Source organism: Marmota monax, unplaced genomic scaffold, assembly GCF_021218885.2.
Source record: "Marmota monax isolate L192 unplaced genomic scaffold, Marmota_monax_Labrador192_F-V1.1 WCK01_AAM20220418_F8-fsc00043, whole genome shotgun sequence".
In the NCBI taxonomy this organism is placed as follows: domain Eukaryota; kingdom Metazoa; phylum Chordata; class Mammalia; order Rodentia; family Sciuridae; genus Marmota; species Marmota monax.
In genome coordinates this window covers 8,931,375-8,949,681 of record NW_026691982.1, presented here as the reverse complement: position 1 = coordinate 8,949,681, position 18,307 = coordinate 8,931,375, and the positions used below count along the sequence as shown (strand labels likewise).

General features: G+C 39.1%; 1 protein-coding gene across 1 annotated transcript in view; it reads right to left on the bottom strand.

Annotated features, from left to right (window-relative positions):
* Positions 1–13,473, bottom strand: part of Parp4 (poly(ADP-ribose) polymerase family member 4) — a 90,982-nt gene extending 77,509 nt beyond the window's left edge. The window contains exons 1-4 of the mRNA XM_046447439.2: positions 13,264–13,473; positions 6,493–6,625; positions 3,617–3,818; positions 1,165–1,228 (exon numbers count right to left, since the gene is read on the bottom strand). Coding sequence (XP_046303395.1) covers positions 1,165–1,228; positions 3,617–3,818; positions 6,493–6,624 — 398 coding nt within the window. The 5' untranslated portion in view covers position 6,625; positions 13,264–13,473. The remainder of the gene's footprint in view (positions 1–1,164; positions 1,229–3,616; positions 3,819–6,492; positions 6,626–13,263) is intronic.
* Positions 13,474–18,307: the final 4,834 nt, after the last annotated feature.

The window sequence follows — 18,307 nt, the reverse complement described above, 5'->3', positions numbered from 1 at the left end:
AGCAATAAATAATTAGAAGACCAGTGGATCAATGAAAGGGAATTGTACTCAAGAGACTTAGGCAGGAGGGTCATAAGTTCAAAGCCAGCCTCAGCAACTTAGAAAGGCCCTAAAGCAACTTAGTGAAACTGTCTCAAAAAAAAAAAAAAAAAAGGGACTGAAGTTGTGGTAAAGTGACCTGAGTGCAATCTTCAGTTAAAAAAAAAAAGAGGAGGAGGAAGAGGATGACGATGAGGAGGAGGGGAAGAAGAAAAAAGGGAATGGTGCATTTTTAGGGATACTATGTGATAATTCAAGACTTGTATACAATGTGTAATAATCAAATTGGCGTAATTAGCATTTCCATCTTTCTCTGCACAATTTTCCCCCTGATGCTCAGAATTGAACCTGAGGGTGCTCTACCACTGAGCTACACCCCTAGACCTTTTTAAGGTCTATTTTGGACAAGATCTTACTAAATTGCCTAGGCTGGTCTAGAACTTATGATCTTGCCCCAGTCTCCTGAATTGTTGGGATTACAGGTTTCATCTGCGTGATTCTTGAGCTCTGATGTTGAGGAATGCATGCACCTGCACTGGAAGGCAGGGGTATGCTCCAGAAGTAGAGAAGAAAAGACTAGTCTGGAGATAGGACACTGTATTTGGTTGGCATTCTAACCCTCAGCAATGGAATCTTTCTTCTCAGGACCACTGTCAACTCCTCTTTAAAATAAAGGATGAGAAAATAAATTCTTATCATCTATACTTTTAATTTTAAAATTTGTTCTCTTTTAACACTATTATTAATACATACAATCTGACCAAAGGTGATGGCTAATTAACACTGCTATTTTGAGTATGCTTTAAGAAGCCACATATTCCACTTAAATAAGGTCATTGTTATTTCCATTTTTTATTCTAAAGGCTATTCAGAAAGGTAACATATTGAATAGGCTGTGCTAATCTAACTACCAGTTGAGGACTTTTTTTTTAAATCAGTAAACTTAATATTTATATCCAATATTATATAATACTGAGAAGATAAAAATAATTATCACTATATAAGTTGAAGTAAAAAGTCAAATATGAACTTATTAAGGAGTTAGATAAGGAATATAAAATAATACAGAAGGCTACAAGTAGTATTTCAATACTATGCTTGAAGTTTACAAAATATTTGGTTTACTCAGTGTCTTCCACATTTTTCTTCTCCGAGGAATTGTCCAGGGATAGATCATCTGTTTTCACTTCTAGAATTAAAACAAAACACTTGTTTACTACTCAAAGGTTTATTGTAATCAACTATTAACCTAACTGCTGAAACTGTTAAGATTCTTAAATATGGGGCATATTTGCTATGAAATTCTATTTTTAGTTGTCCTTAAATATATGTAGTTATAACTATACAAGTGGGAAAAGGGAAACATGTAAAATACTGAAAACATAGTGGGTATATGAGGTCTAATATGATTTATATTATTGAAACTCACTGATAGTCATGCAATTTTCAAATAGCACTTTTCTGAGGATCCCGGAAAGCATAGTTAAGAAATATATTTCTGTTTTTTAAAATATTTTTTTAGTTGTAGTTAGACACAATACTTTTATTTTATTTATTTATTTTTATGTGGTGCTGAGGATTAACCCAGCACCTCTCATGTGCTAGATGAGCACTCTACTGCTGAGAGCCCCCCAAAATATATTTCTAATATACTTCAAGATCAAAATGATTTCCAGTGTCATAATGGCACAAATGAAGGGGTTGGGAATGTATTAGTTTAGAATAGGGAAATTCAAGGTCTTCATGTGAATTTTTGCTTCTTATTTTTCTTATAGAGGAATCATAACATTATCTTTAGAACTATGATAAATAGGAATAACATTTTTTTCCCATTGCCAGGAATTGAACCCAGGGCCTCAGGAATGCTAAGTAAGTGCTCTACCACTGAGCTCTACTCCCAATCCCAGTCAGGAATGGTGATGCATTCCTGTAGTCTCAACCACTCAGGAGGCTGAGGGTGAGGATCACTTGAGCCCTGAGTTCAAGGTTAGCCAGGATCACACAGCAAGACCCTGTCTCAAAAAAGAAAAAGAATGAAAAAGATCATCAATTAGTGTATTTATAGTAACTCTGAATCCGAACAGATAATTATGTATATTGAATGACATGTTTTTACTGTAAAAGGAGTTTCCTACCCTATTTCTGTTTTAGCTATCATTTTCTGAGACAGTAGAAAGACTGGTACTGAGTATAGCAGCATTTCTGGACAAAATGCTTGTCTAAAGAGGTTTTTCCCCTGCCAAAATTATTTTGTTTTGTTTTTTTGCTGCGATTAAACCCACAGTCTTATGTAAGTTAGGCACATACTCTACCACTGAGCTACACCCTCAATGCCCAAAACATTTATTGTGATATCTAATATATATCTGTTTTCTTTTTTTGTTTTTTGTTTTTTAGGTAGCGGGGATTGAATCCAGGGATGCTTAACCACTGAGCTACATCCCCAGCCCTTTGTTATTTTTTGTTTTGAGACAGGTTCTTGCTAAGTTGCTTAGGGCCTGCGAAATTGCTGAGGTTGGCTTTGAATTTGTGAGCCACTGGGATGACAGGAGTGTGCCTGGCTCGTGTGTTTATTGTAAATTAACATTTATCAGAACTGATTTGAAGTTTTGTTTATTTGTTTTGTTTTATTTATTTTGTTTGCAATACTGGGAATTGAACCCAGGAATGCACTACCACTGAGCTATACCACCCTTTTTTATTCTTGATTTTGAGACAGGGTTTGCTAAATTGCCCTGGCTGACCTTGAACTTTCAATTCTCCTTGCCTCAGCCTCAAGATGCTAGGATTACAGGCTTGTGCCACCTCACTTGGCTGGTTTGTTTTTGAGACAGAATCTTGCTATGCTTTCCAGGCTTGTCTCTGGGTTTAAGTGATCCTCCTGCTTTAGCACACTGAGGAGCTGCAATTACAGGCACTGGCTACCATTCTTAGCAGAACTGCTTGATTTTTTGATGTAACTCATGAGATGTGCATTTCTCTATATTCAAAAGCTTTCTTTTTGGCCAGACTACAAAATAAAATCTAGTTTTACAAATGAGATATGTTTCCTTTGGGGAGATCATCTTTTGTAAGAAAGTTCTTTAGCATTATGCTCGTCATAAAATTTCCAGTCATTAAGGTGTGGTGATAACTTTTTAACAAAAAGGCTTTTCCCCTTCTCAGTTAAAATTACACTGCAAGTTTTCTGAGATTATCAGTAATTATGCAGTCATTTTGAATCTGAACAAACTAGACTGGATACTGAGAAATCTATTTATCTTGCTAAATTAGTCTTTCATCCTCCACTACTTGTTTTCTGAGGTAATAAGAAGCCTAATTGTTTTTATAGTTTCTCTGGATAATTCTCTATCTCTTTTGCTGTTTTTTTTTTTTTTGTGTGTGTGTGTGTGTGTGGTCCTGGGGATTGAACCCATGGCCTTGTGTGTTCAAAAAAAGCACTCTACTAATTGAGCTAAATCCCCAGCCCCTTTGTCTATCTCTTTGAGAAACCAAATATCTACAATAGCATCTAAAAATATTAAATATAATTTATTAATATATTAATAATTAATTACATATACTATGAAATGCTTACCAGAACTGCTTGCCTTTTCCTCAGGAGGTGGTTTGATGTCACATGACTTACTAGGATCATAATTTTTCACATCCAAGAGTCTCCTTTCTTTGATTGAGTCCCATATAAAATCTGGGCTTGTAATATGGACATGGTTCTTTCGGATGGCATTCAGTTGATACTGACTAAGAACATCAGCATTATCTAAGATTATATGTGTGCACTAAAGAAAAAAAGAGTCAATCCATTATGTATTAGTAAAAACAAAATTTATGTACATTTTTGTCTCTGCAATTTTCACCCTTACAAAAATCTTGTTTTAATGACATCTGTAATATTTTTCCTCAGAACTTGAAAAATTTTGCAAATAATATAATTTATAGTTACATAAAAATGTTTGAAAAATCAGCAGGTTTTTAGGGCTGGGTTGTAGCTCAGTGGTAGAAGTGCTTGCCTCACACATGTGAGGCCCTGGGTTCGATCCTCAGCACCACATAAAAATAAAATAAAGATGTGGTGTCCGCCGAAAACTAAAAAATAAATATTAAAAAATTCTCTCTCTCTCTTTAAAAAAAAAAAGTTTATTGTGGGGCTGGGATTGTGGCTCAGAGCTAGCATGCGTGAGGCACTGGGTTCAATCCTCAGCACCACGTAGAGTAAAATAAAGACACCATGTCCACCTATAACTAAAAAATAAATATATATTTAAAAAAAGATACTGTGTCCATCTACAACTAAAAAATTTTTTTAAAAACAGTCAGCAGGCGTGTGTGTGTGTGTGTGTGTGTGTGTGTGATTTTGAGGATCAAACACAGGACCTAGGCAAGCACTCTACAACAAAGCTACATTCCCCACTCCAAAAACCAAAAGTTATTAAAGATTATGGATATAGATGTGTCATAATTGATTAACCAGCACTAGAAGTTGCTTTCAAATTTTCATTATTGTATATAATGCTGAGATGAACAACCTCATGTATACCTCTTTGTGCATTTGTTTAATTATTTCCTTAGGAATGGAAAGGGAGATTCAAAAGATATTTGTCATTTATTTATTTTGTTAATTGATAATTTTATTTAATTTTCAATAGTATGTGCACATTGCAGCATATCTAAAAAATACTAATAATATATAACTTTCTTTCCTCAGAGATACCTATTATAACTTGTCTCTCATCTATCTTTCTAGAGCAATTCTATGTATAGACAACACACATGTAAGTACACAGATAACAGTATGCTATCCGGTCTGTTGTGCTTGCTTTTCCATGTGACAAATTTATTTTAGAGTTAATTCCTCATCATTATACAAAGGGTTGTCTCTTCCTTTATTATAAATTGGCATGCACATTTCAAATTTATATAGGTTGGCAAAAAAAATTATAAAATGCTTCATGCATAGTATTTGAGTTTCTAAAAAGTATAAACCATTTTGGCAGTTCCATACCCAGAAGACAAATTAGGTATGTATTATTCAGTTACCCACAGAAATGGTGAGGCAGGTAAATGAGGGAAACAGACACAATTAAACTGGAGGTAAATGGGGACATTCCATCTGTGGTATTCTGTTGGAGTTGAGCTTGCTTCCCAGAACAGATAGAGGTTCAATGTGGCCAATATCAGGGATGTATCCAGGGAAAGACAGGTTGGGTCAGCTCTATCCACTCATTAATAGGGGAGCAAATGACAGGGGAAGTCAGGTCTGAGACCTAACCCCTTCAGACTGATTTTACAAATTTTATATATATAGCGTTGCCCTCCTACTTCTTACTGATAAGTGACTGTGGTGTGTGTTTTATACATAAAAAATTATATATATAATATACACACATATGTATATATACATATGTGTGTATAAATATACATATATGGATAAAAATATATATACATATATATATATATGTATATATATTAGTTGTGGATGGACACAATAGCTTTATTTTATTTATTTATTTTTGTGAGGTGCTGGGGATCGACCCCAGTGCCTCCCATATGCTAGGCAAGTGCTATACTATTGAGCTATAACCCCAGCCCTAGACTTTGATTTTACTTCTTACTTTTGAGGTGGTTAAAAAAGAGGTTAACCTTAGTTATTTAAAAAATTTTCCAGATATAAAATTCTGCAACTAAATTTTCGGCCTAAATTTCATTTCAAAAACAGAAGTTAGTTGGGCATGGTGGTGCCTGCCTATAACCCCAGCAAATCGGGAGGTTGAGGCAAGGGGATGACAAATTCTAGGCCAGCGTAAGCAACTTAATGATACCCTGTCTCAAAATAAAAAGGTCTGGGGATGTAGCTCAATGATAAAGCATTCCTGGTTCAATTCCCAATATCCTCTGAGAGAGACAGAGAGAGAGAGAGAGAGAGAGAGAGAGAGAGAGAGAGAGAGAGAGAGAGAGAGAGAGAGACAGGCAGAGACAGAAATAGTTTCCTTCAGCCCTAAAACAAACAACACCAAAAGGATCAGTTTATAATGTAAGTTTTCTTTCTGCCATCAGGAACCACTCTTATAGGTGTCACCCTTGTGTTGCCCTACTTCTTACTGATAAGTGACTGTGGTGTGTGTTTTGCAAATGCTGTGCAGTATGACTTTTTCCTTCAAGAATAGATCTGGCTAGTATGAAATTCTTTCTATTTATGTCTTGGTTTGTGCTCCAATAATATCAGATTTACAGGGCATGTGGGATTGTTTTGTAGCTCCCAGAGCATGGAGAAGAAAAGGCTGGACCATTTGGCCTCATTTGATCCTCCTGGCCCAACTCCCAGTGGGTGATATTACAATTTCTTCTGTCTTCTCTGTATGTTCTCCTGCTACCAATCTTCTTTGCTTACTCTTCCTAACCATGACCTATGTTCCCTGAAGGTATCATGTTAATCATACAGAAATTTGGAAATACCTGAGGATTTAACAACAAGGAAAATTTTCCACCATTTTCCTTAATGTCAGTTTGTAGCTTTTTCTTCTGCTGATGAGGTAAGTATTTGACTTTCAAACAGAAGGTACAATTTACAAAGATTCCCACAGTCATCCTGAAAGAAAAAAGTTTCAAGACATATATTTTAAGGAATCTCTTTTTAGTGAATATAACTGAAAATGCATTTGGAATCACTCTACATGTAAACTGAGAGAAAACTACACATTTTTTAAAAGACACTGCAATCAAGTTATAAATACAAAAACTGAACATTGTTATTATGGTTTGGATCTTAATGGTCCCCCAAAGGATCATGGGGGACATGATCCTTTAAAGACTTGGTCACCAGCCTGGTGTTGCTCTTGGGAAATGGTGGAATCTTTAGAAGATTGGACCAATGGAAGAAAGGTTATTAGAGAAGTGCCTTTGCTTTTGAAGGAGATATTGGGACACTCCCTCCCTTTGCCATAAAATGAATAGGCCTTCTTTGTCACATGCTCTAGTCATATGTATTGTGCCACCCCAGGCCAAGCAACTATGAATTGAAGTCTCTGAAACCACAAACCTTTCCTTCAAGTTGATTTATCTCAGATATTTGTCACAATGACAGAAAACTGGCTAACATACTATCTTAGTTTGCAGTATATGTGTTGGTTTTAGAATCATTTTTAGCTTTGTGCCAGGCATGATGGTGCATGCCTATAATTCCAGCAACCTGGGAAGTTTGAGACTGGGGGATTCAGAAGTTTGGGGCCAGTCTCAGTAACTTAATAAGACCCTTAGCAACTTAGAGAGACCCTGTCCCAAAAGTATAAAAATTGGGCTGGAGATGTGGTAGAGTGCTTGCCTAGCATGAGCAAGGCCCCAGGTTCAAACCTCAGCATTTCAAAAAAAAAAAAAAAGTAAAATAACATATGGGAACATAGCTCAGTGGTAATAGTATCCTTAGATTCAATCCCAGTACCAAAAAAAAAAAAAAAAAAAAAGAAAAGAAAAGAAAAAGAATTATTCCTAGCTTTTATGGCTTACATTATGTACAAATAATATTTGTACAGGTTCATAATATGCATCTCAATTTAAAAAATGATATTTCAGTTGCACATCAGGAATGTGGCTCAGAACACAGTAATCCCCCTCTCTCCCACTCTTTCCCTCCTCCCCTTACCTTTTTTCTTTTTGCAGTACTGAGGATTGCACCTAGGGCATTGTGCATAAAACATTTTGTTATGGTTTAGATATGAGGTATCCTCCAAAGGCTCATGTGTGAGACAATGCCAGAAAGTTTATAGGTAACATGATTGGTTTATGAAAGCCTTAACCTAACCAGTGCAATAATCCACTTGAATGGATTAACTGCGTGGTAACTCTAGGCAGGTAGGTTGTGGCTGGAGGAGGTAGGTCACTGGGGGCATGCCTTTGTCCTCGATGAGCCAAATTTGTTCTCTTTTCTTCCCGATTGTCAGGTCCTGAACTGCTTTCCTCTTCCACACCTTTCTTTCATGACGTTCTGCCTCACCTTGGTCATAGAGAAATGGAGTTGGCCATCTATTGACTGAGACCTCTGGAACTCTTTCCTCTTCTAGAACTGTTCTTTTTATTTTTTTTTTATATGGTGCTGAGGATCAAACTCAGTGCCTTACATATGCGAGGCAAGCAATAGCTCTACCTTTGAGCACAGAATCCTAGCCCTCTAAATTGTTCTTGTCAGATTTTTTGGTCACTGCAATGAAACAAACTGACTAAAACACACTCGAATACTGAGCTACATCCCCAGTCCAGAAGCCTTTATTTCTCAATTAAAAAATTAACATTTGGGGGTTGGAGTTATGGCTTAGAGGAAAAGGACTCACCTAACATGCGTGAGGCACTGGGTTAGATCCTCAGCACCACATAAAAGTAAAATAAAGGTATTGTGTCTACCTACAACTAAAAAAATAAATGTTTAAAAAAATTAACATTATGTAATAGTAAAACCATGGGTTTTTACAGATAATTACTCTATGAATTCAAAGAAACTTTTATTAGTTATATGGGTTTCTTTTTTTTTTTTTGGTGGTACTAAGGTGTGTCCAGGAAGCAGTAACATTACATCCTCAATCTGGAGCCTCTGGGATTGAATGACACTGCCCATCATCTATAGGGCAAAGGGACTAGGTAGGGTAGAGAACCCAGGGCCTTCTGCATGCAAGGCAAGCACTCTACCAACTGAGCTATATCCCCAGCCCAGTTATGTGGGTTTCTATTAAGCCATTCTGCAGAAAAATTGAACAATTGCTAATAAAAAAATACAGTTGTTTATTCTATTTAAATAAATGGAATATATGTGTATATATACATAAATAAATATTAGTATGCATTTGAGGTTATTTTAATTCTTTCACTATGCCATACTTTCTCACTGTTGGCATCAGATTCACCATTTTAGGTCAGGAGCCATTTTATCTAGAGGTTCCAAAGTTTCAATTCTGAAGTAAAGCTGCTTAACTTCCCATAAGAACACATGCCTGCTATCAACCCCACCCCAGCTTAACTCCTAAGCAGCTTATGAGATTCCTCTTGTGGGCTATAAAGCTGCTTTGTGAGTGCCGACAGGCTGCTGCTCTCCTCAGAGGGACAGCCTTGTTGGTGTGCCTCCTGTTACCGACAATAAATCTCTTGTGTAGGATTCTGGTGTGTGGTTGGTCTTTGGACTTTGCGTGGACTCTGCAAGTGTCCTTTCACTCACAATATAAAAAAGAATTACTTCTAAGAAAAATAAGTAGGGCTGAGGGTGTAGCTCAGTGATGGAGTAAATCAGACTCTGGGCTACATTCCCAGCAAAACACACACACACACACACACACACACACCACATTTTCAACTGAAATGTGTATTTAATAATAAACAAATAAATGGTGAGATGCTGAGCTGCCCCTAGAGCTGAGGATGTAACTCAGTGTAGAACACTTGCTATGTGAGGCCCTAGGTTCAATTCCCTGTACTGATGAACAAAAAAAGTAAGCCACCCTTTGTAAAGGCAATTCCTTACTGAATGCTGCTACAGAGACTGGGCAGGCTCGATATGGATGGTCTGGATGCTCTGCTCCCCACAGCTGTCTGTCACCAGTCATCCTGGGGTACCTGAGGACATAGCTCTGAAGACCCTTAGAGCTAAGCACAGAGTGAAGTCTAGTTACTTCAGAGATGTTGATTTTTTCTTATCTCTGCCTGTACCTGCATATCTGCATATCCAGCATCCTCAGACCAGTCTCTACCCTACCTAGTCCATTTGCCCTATAGGTGATGGGCAGTGACATTCAATCCCAGAGGCTCCAGATTGAGGATGCAATGTTACTGCTTCCTGGACACACCTCTATGGCTCACTCACATCCCAGATGCATCAGGTCCCCAACTTGGGTCTCCTTGTCCCCTCTTGGCAAGTGACTGTGCTGTCCTCTGAAGTTGCTTGATACTAGCCTTTATTCCCTTCCCCACAAACTTCTTCTATCAGCTGCATTCCCATGTCTAAGGACTATAATATTATGAAAATTAAAACTATAGCAAATACAAAATGCTAATCCTACTATCAGTCAACATCTTGAGTATTTTGTCATTAAACATTCTTAGAAAACAATTTTTTTAAAAAAACTTATTTAGTTGTCAATGAACCTTTATTTTATTTATATATATGCAGTGCTGAGAATTGAACCCAGTTCTCACACATCTTAGATATGTACCATAAGTAAACTATTTCTTTTCCACTTTTTGCTATCATAAGAAGCTATGACAAGCTGGGCCCAGTGGCATGATCCTGTATTCCCCCGTTACTCTGGAGCCTGAGGCAAAAGGATCACAATTCCAGTTCAGTCTTGGCAATTTTGCGAGACTGTCCCAAAATAAAAAATAAAAAGTTCTGGGGCTGGCGCTGTGGCTCAGCAGTAGAGTACTCGCCTAGCACATGCAAGGCCCTGCGTTCGATCCTCAGCACCACATAAAAATATATAAAGGTATTATGTCCAACCTCAACTGAAAAATAAATATTAAAAAAATAAAAATAAAAAGTTCTGGTAATGCAGCTCAGAGGTGTATAGTTTAGTGGCATTACCCCTGGGTTCAATCCCCAGTACCTGGGGTAAAAAACAAAAACAAAAACTACACACAGTTATGATGAACATTTTTATATCTAAAACTTTGTATCTTTGATGATCTTCTTAGAATAAGTAGAACTATTGAATAAAAGAGTTTCAAATTATTTTATTTATATTAAAAGTTAATATAAAGAAAATTTTAAAAGCCCCCAAAGTGAAGGAAATGTTCCAAACATCATTGTAGTGATGATACACAACTTAAATTTTATATCCAGTTTCTCTTATTTAATTTTTTTTTGTGTGTGTATGTGTGTGTGTGTGGTACTGGGAATCAAACCCAGGGCCTCACACTTGCTAAGCAAGCACTCTACCCACTGAGTTACATCCCCAGCCCACTTATTTAACTTCTAATGAGAAATTTTCATGTCACTAAATATTATCTGAATGTATTTGTAGTGACTACATAAGATCTGTGTTTATTTCATTCTTTTCCAAGTCATCTGATACTTGGTTATTTAAAATTGTTTGATATTGGCCAGGTATGGTGGTGCATTCCTGTAATCTCCGAGATCTAGGAGGCTAAGGTAGGAGGATTGTGAGTTTGAGGCCAGCCTGGGCAATTTAGTGAGATCCTGCCTCAAAATTTAAAAATAAAAAGGGCTGGAGATATAGCTCAGTGGTAGAGCACCCATGCTTTAAATCCCTAGTACTATAAAATAAATAAAATAAAGTTGTTCACTATTATAAATATACTTTAAGGGAAATGTTCATACATACATTTTGGGCTACCTTTGTCATGTTTCCTTAGAATAGATGGCCAGAAATGGAATTACTGAATTCAAAAATATAAACACTTTTCAATCTTTTAAAAAACTGTGGTATAATATACCTAACATAAATTTATGTCTTATTCATTTTTAAAATTGTTTTTAGTTGTCAATGGATCTTTATTTTATTTATTTATATGCGGTGCTGAGAATCGAACTTAAATGTCTCACACATACTTGGCAAATTCTCTACCAATAAGCCACCATCCCAGCCCTGTCTTAGACATTTTGAGGTGTATAATTTAGTGGCATTAAGTACATTCACATTTTTGCGAATCCAAATTCTAACATTTCTGGCAAGTGTCTGCCCTGTGCTTAGCACCTGAGGCTGAGCAGGAACAGAGAAACCAACCTTCTAGTTTAGTGAAATCTCAAGAAAGGGTTTGACTTCTATCTGGCCTCTTCTGGTTTAACAGTTTCCTAAGACATGTGCCACCAGCCTCTTCCTTACTTCAAAACTTTCTCTAAACACAATCATTCATGTTCTCACCAGTGCTGCTTATGTGCATATGAGATTTGACAGATAGGGACAAGTTGCTGATTATCCTCACAGGCAAATGTGCACAGGTCCTTCCAAGTCTGTGCTCCACTCAGCTCAGTCTCAGCACTCTCTTTCACAAATTCCTGGCTATCCATAAACCTTTGGCCCAGCAGGGAGCAAAGGACTTACAGCCACACAGATTTAGTCTTTACCCCTAGCATTGCCTTCTCTGAGAAGGCATCAGGGTTCTCTCAATCTAGAAAGTCTTCTGGTAACCTTTCTCCTCTGAGTGGCTGCCTATTTGGGGCCTCCTAGTAGCGACCCCTCCCAGCTTTAATCACACAACACACCACTATCATTCCCTGTTCTCCACTTTTAATGTCAATTTCTCCAGGAGGGCCAATACTATATTAATCTTTAATGTGCCTAGAATGCATATCACTTTTGATTTGCAGCAGGCATAAAAGCTTACTTATCAAAAAACTCACACAACAATTAAAGCCCAGAATTATAGAAAAGCCTGCCACTATTTGCATAGTAGGACTCAAATGACACCAATAATGCACTTCCCTAAGGAGACTATTAAACCCTTAAACCTTTAAAAAGCAAAGGCATTATTTAGTTCCACACATAATCTTTATGGAGTAAGCAGCTCTAAGCACACAGGACCTGATAAACGTTTATTGAATAAAAGATGGAGTCAAATGTAACAAAAGAATCTGCAATACTCACAAAAGAATCTGCAACACGCATATTCAGAGTGACTTTCTCCCTGATCATACCTAATACCATGCTACATATGCAATGTAATGTAGCAGTCCAAAATCGAAAAGGAAGCTGAGATTTACTCACTTTATCCCTTTGGATGAATCATTTGTCGTTCCCCAAGGGAATAATTTTATTGATTGCAGGTTTTCAACGTTGGACCTTAACACGCACACTGTTTTTATCCCAGCACCCCGATTACAAGATCAGATTATATTTCTTGATTATTCACCAAATTACCATGCTTTTGCACAGGTTTCCTTTGAAATCCAGAAGGGCCGTTTGGCATAGTGGAATCAAGAAACACTGTGACCTACTGTGATTTTCCCCCACCCCAGCACTGGAGGAGTCCGAAGACCCAGGTCCGGGCGCTGGCTCCCGGTGAGCGCTTCCGTCCGCTGTGTCCTGTCACCTGCCTCGCGGGGCAGGGCCGCTGGACAACTCTGCGACGTCCCAGAGGCCTTGGACAGCACAGCGCAGGTCCCCGACCTGACACAGTCAAACCCTTCGCAACTGCAAAAGGCAGTTGTGCAACCCGGTCGGCGAAAGCGCACGGGATACCTCTGGACTAGGACTTCGGGGATCCCCGTGGGGACCGGCGGCGCCCACACACCTGTCAGAAGATCCGCCCAGCTCCGGGTGCCCGGGATTCTGGGCGCTTGGGTCTCGGGGGTCCTCCTCTCAGGGGCTTCCCGTTCGTTGTGGTGCCTAATTCTGGCTTCCCCGGAGCTCCACTTAGGGTGCTTCCGGATTCCCGGCACCCTGGGGTTCCAGGCGCTGACTTTGGGCGCGGCCAGGCTGGGCAGGGCGAGTGAGAGCACCACCAGTACTTCCGCCCTGCACCCGGCCGACAGAGCGCCCCTAGCGATTACCGACAACCCCGAGAATCAGGTCCCGCTGCGTGGAAAGAGGGTCCCTGTTTGGGTCCCTGTTTCCATTTAGAGGTGTTCAGCACTTTGTTTCAGTTTCATCTTTCAGGCGGGACTTTGCCAATTAGGATATATCCAAAGTTAAAGTTTGGGAGGGGGTGAACGAATGGTGCTGTCATTTAACTGAGAAATAAGGTGGGGTGGGGGTGGGGGATGGGGGTGGGGGTGGGGGATGGGGGCGGTGCGGGGGCGGTGCGGAGGGACGCTAGTTTCAAGAAAGTTTGGAATCAGGGAAACAGGAGAAGGAATGCTTGTAAAGTAGTGCTTGAAGGTAACTGGAGACACTCAAAGAGAGGTAGGTGTTGGATGCTGGAGATAACTCTGAGATTCACTGAGTAGGAAGTAATGTGAAAGAATCAGATTCCCAAGATGTGGAATAAAATGAGAATAGGAGGGATAGAATAGAGACTAGGGTGGAAAGGATTGGAGTTGAACTCTGACTTCACTGAATATTATCCAGGAGTTGTGGACAATACTTTATTTTACCTGGAGTTCCAATTTCATCATGTATGACTTACCTTATAGAGTTGTGTAAGAATAAGTTTAGCTGGGTATGGTGGTGCTCATCTATAATCCCAGCTACCTGGGAGGCTGAGGCAGGAGGACTGCAAATTAAAGGCCAGCTTGGACAATTTAGTGAGTTAGTGAGATTCTTGTCTCAAAATAAAATAGTGCTGGGGATGTAGCTCAGTGGTAGTGTGCTCCTTGGTTCAATCCCCAGTACAGAAAGAGAGAGAGAGAGAGAGACCGACCGACCTTCCCTGGATATTAAAAAAAGGGAAAAAAAACTAGCAAAAACCAAACTATCCCCTAAAAATGAGAAATTAAGATATGCCTAGGTAAACAAAAGCTGAAGGAGTTCATTGCTAGTAGATGTGCCCTATAGGAAATAATAAAGGTAGTCCTTTTCCTTGAAACGAAAGGATACTGATAGGGGATAGATGTGATAGGAACATTAGGTTTAGGGAATAATTCTATAAAATGGGCCCATTGTGCTGACCCTCACATGCTTTTGCCTTTTTTATTTATTTATTTTTAAATATGTTTTTAGTTGTAGATGGACATAATACTTTTATTTTATTTGTTTATTTTTATGTGGTGCTGAGGATTGAACCCAGTGCTTCATACATGCAAGGCAAGCACTTTACCACTGAGCCAAAACCCTGGCCTATTTATTATTTATTTTAGTTTGTTTGTTTTGGTACTGGGAATTGAACCCAGGGTGCATTACCACTGAGCTACATCCCCAGCCCATTTTACTTTTTATTTTGAGAGAGGGTCTCTCTAAGTAGCTAAATTGCTGAGGCTCACCTTGAATTTCTAATTCTCCTGCCTCAGCCCCAGCACATGCTTTCACTTTAAAAAAGCAATTTACCTGAAGCCCTGTCTGGCTTAAGTTGACAATACATGTTACATTCCTCGGCAAACTACCTGTTATCTGCAGGAGAAATGCTGATTAAGAAGAACTTAAGTCACCCTGAAGGAGGGGGCTTCTGTGACCCTTACAGACTGTTATGCCAGATTCGTGGGACCCCAGTAGACCTCCAGGAGCTGAATCTGATGCAATCACACAAGAGTCTTTATTGCAAGCTCGAGCCTGGACTCACAACCGTTCTGATGCAGCGGTCTCAGGGAGTGAGTCCCGGTCCTTCGTTCAGTGAGATTTTATAGGTTTTTTTTTTTGGGTTACTCTCTGCATCACAACATCACACATACTGCAGGAAAGTCAAACAACAAGTCTTAACATTGATTAGCACATTCAATGGCGGGAACAAGTTGGGTAGGGGTGATTGGTTAGTACAAGAGGGGGATTCCTTTGAACTGATTGGTTTAGGCCATGAGGGTTGTACGTGCTAAACTACGTGGTTTCCCAACATGTTATCAACCACCATAAACTACTTGGGGGTCATCCTGAGACAGGGAAAATACCCTTGCATTCCAGGTATTTTCCCTGTCTCATGCTGATTGGAGGTTGCTAGGGGGGTTGCTGTGGGTCCTCACCTAGCCTAACTGAGTCAGGGACACCTGTTGCCTCAGACCTCTCCTGTTATTTACAAACAACTTAGCAGGATGGGTATGTGCTTAGGAGTGCTCTGTAGGTTTTTCCAAGGACAAGGGTCACTCCCCCTTCCTTGGACAGGCTTTGCTCTGAGGTACAGGCTGGTTTCTCAAAAAAGGAGTCACATTAGTTTCTCAAGACCGGATCATGGAACTCGGGGAGACAAGCATAATCCTCACTACATAAAATCTGTAAGAACAGGTTCCAATTAGAAGTGGTCAGTATGGGCCAAATGACCTAGAGTTATTATGACAATGGGAACTTGAAAGTCTGAGATTATCCTGCTGTCAGTTAAAAGTCAAGAGGTGGACCTGGGTGGGACTCCCTGGAAACTTCCTTGGGACCCCCAATAAAACTGGGGGCAGAGGTGTGCTGTTCTTCTCTTGTCTGAGAGGACCCACTTCCTTCTTTGAGAGTGTTCCCCTTTTCTCTTTCCTATCACTTCTAATAAACTCATGCCTATTATTCTGAGCAACATTCCTGAAATCCTTCTGACTCCATAGCAAGAATTGGGGTTTAAAGGGGAGCCTTTGCACTGCCTGAGTTTCCTGGAAGACCCAACTGCTATAATAATACATAGAAGCTCCCTCCTTTAGGGTGACTTAAGTTCTTCTTCTCAGCCAAATGAGGAAATAAAGAACACTGGGAAAGATAATTAAATAAATATAAAAGTCAACAATACCATATTTGTGATTTGTAACTCCTTTTTTTCTTCATACAATTTAATAAACATATGCAAATACAGAAAACAATAATTACAAATCTATGTTAATGGGCATACAATGTATTAACGTGTAATTTGTGATGATAACCCATAAAAAGGGTGGAATGGAGCACAATTTTTGTATGCTTTTATATGGATAGTCATATGCTAGACCTTGTTAAAACAATTATCAGAAAATTTAAAATGATTAAAGTCATAGAAAGTACTATCTTTGACCATATTTGAATGAAGCTAGAAATCAATAACAGACATTTACTATTGGAAATAGTAAATATGTGGAAATTAAATAAGCACACTTAACCTATTTCAAAGAAGAAATAATAAGAGAAATTAGAAAATATTTTGAGAGAGGCCGGTGTAGTGGTGCATGCCTGTAATTCCAGTGGCTTTGGAGGCTGAGGCAGGAGGATCGAGAGTTCAAAGCCAGCCTCAGGAATTTAGCGAGGTGCCAAGCAAATCAGCGAGACCCTGTCTCTAATAAAATACAAAATAGTGCTAGGGATGTGGCTCAGTGGTCGAGTGACCCTGAGTTCAATTCCTGTTACCCGCCCCCCCCTCCAAAAAAGAAAATATTTTGAGAGAATAAAAAGAAAAACACAACATACTAAGCCAGGTGTTGTGGTATTCATCTGTAATCTCAGTAAACCAGGAGGCTGAGGCAGGAGGATCACAAGTTCAAGGGCAGCCTCAGCAATTTACCAAGACCCTCAGCAACTTAGTGAAACCCTAAGTTTCACTAAGTAAAAAGTAAAAAATAAAAGGTCTGGCGACGTATTCAGTGATAAAAAGCCCTTGGGTTCAATCCCCAGTACCCAAAACAAACAAAAGCAAAAAACAAACCAAAAAATAAAACAATATACCAAAACATATAGATTGTAGCAAAAAATGCTCAGAGGGGAAATTTATATATGTAAATACTTACTTTAAAAAAGAAGAAAGAGGGCCAGGGTTGTGGTTCAGTGGTAAAGTGCTTGCCTAGCATGCGACAAGCACTGGGTTCGATCCCCAGCACCACATAACAATAAAAACAAATAAAATAAAGGTATAGAAGAAGAAGAAGGAGGAGGAGGAGGAGGAAGAAGAACTCAAATCAATAACCTACCTTAAGGAGGTAGGAAAAGGAAAAAAAATAAAAAATAAAAAGAGCACATGCCTATAATTTCAGCTACTTGGGAGGCACAAGCAAAAGGATCAAAATTTGAGGTCAGCCTGAACAATCTAGTAAGACTGTCTCAAAATTAAATAAAAGGGGTGGGGATGTAGCTCAGTGGTAGAACATGTGCCTAAAAATTTAGAGGCCCTGGGGCCAAACCCCAGAACCGCAAGGAAAAAAAAACAAACTAAACCCTGAGTCAGCGGGAAGAAGGAAATAACAATTAGAGCAGAAACAATGAAATAGAGGATGTGAAAAGTAGAGTGGTGGCACATACCTCTGTAGTCACAGTTGCTCAAGGGGCTCAGGCAGGAGAATTGCTTGAGCCCAGGAGACTGAAGACAGCTTGGGCACATAGCAAGACTCCATCTAAAAGAGAGAGAGAGAGAGAGAGAGAGAGAGAGAGAGAGAGAAGACTCAAATACTAAAATCAGAAATGAAAGTAAGAATATTACTACTGAGCTTTCAAAAATAATAAGGGTTAAAAGAGAGTCCTCTGTGAAAACTATACATCAACAAATTTAGATAACCTAGTTAAAATAAACACATTCCTAGAAACATACAAATAACTACAATTTATTGAGGAAGAAATGGAAAGTTGTGGGAGACCAACCTTGCACGTGACTGGGTCACACTCCCCAGCTGGGTGCTGAGGCACTCAGTCACAGAAATGTGGCAGAGCTTTCCCCACCCTTCTTGGGTTCCAGGGTCGGTGTCTCCTGCATGGGTGTGTCTTGCTACAGCCCCATGGGTGGAGCTATGCTCACCTGGTCCTTTGAAATATAACCCCTT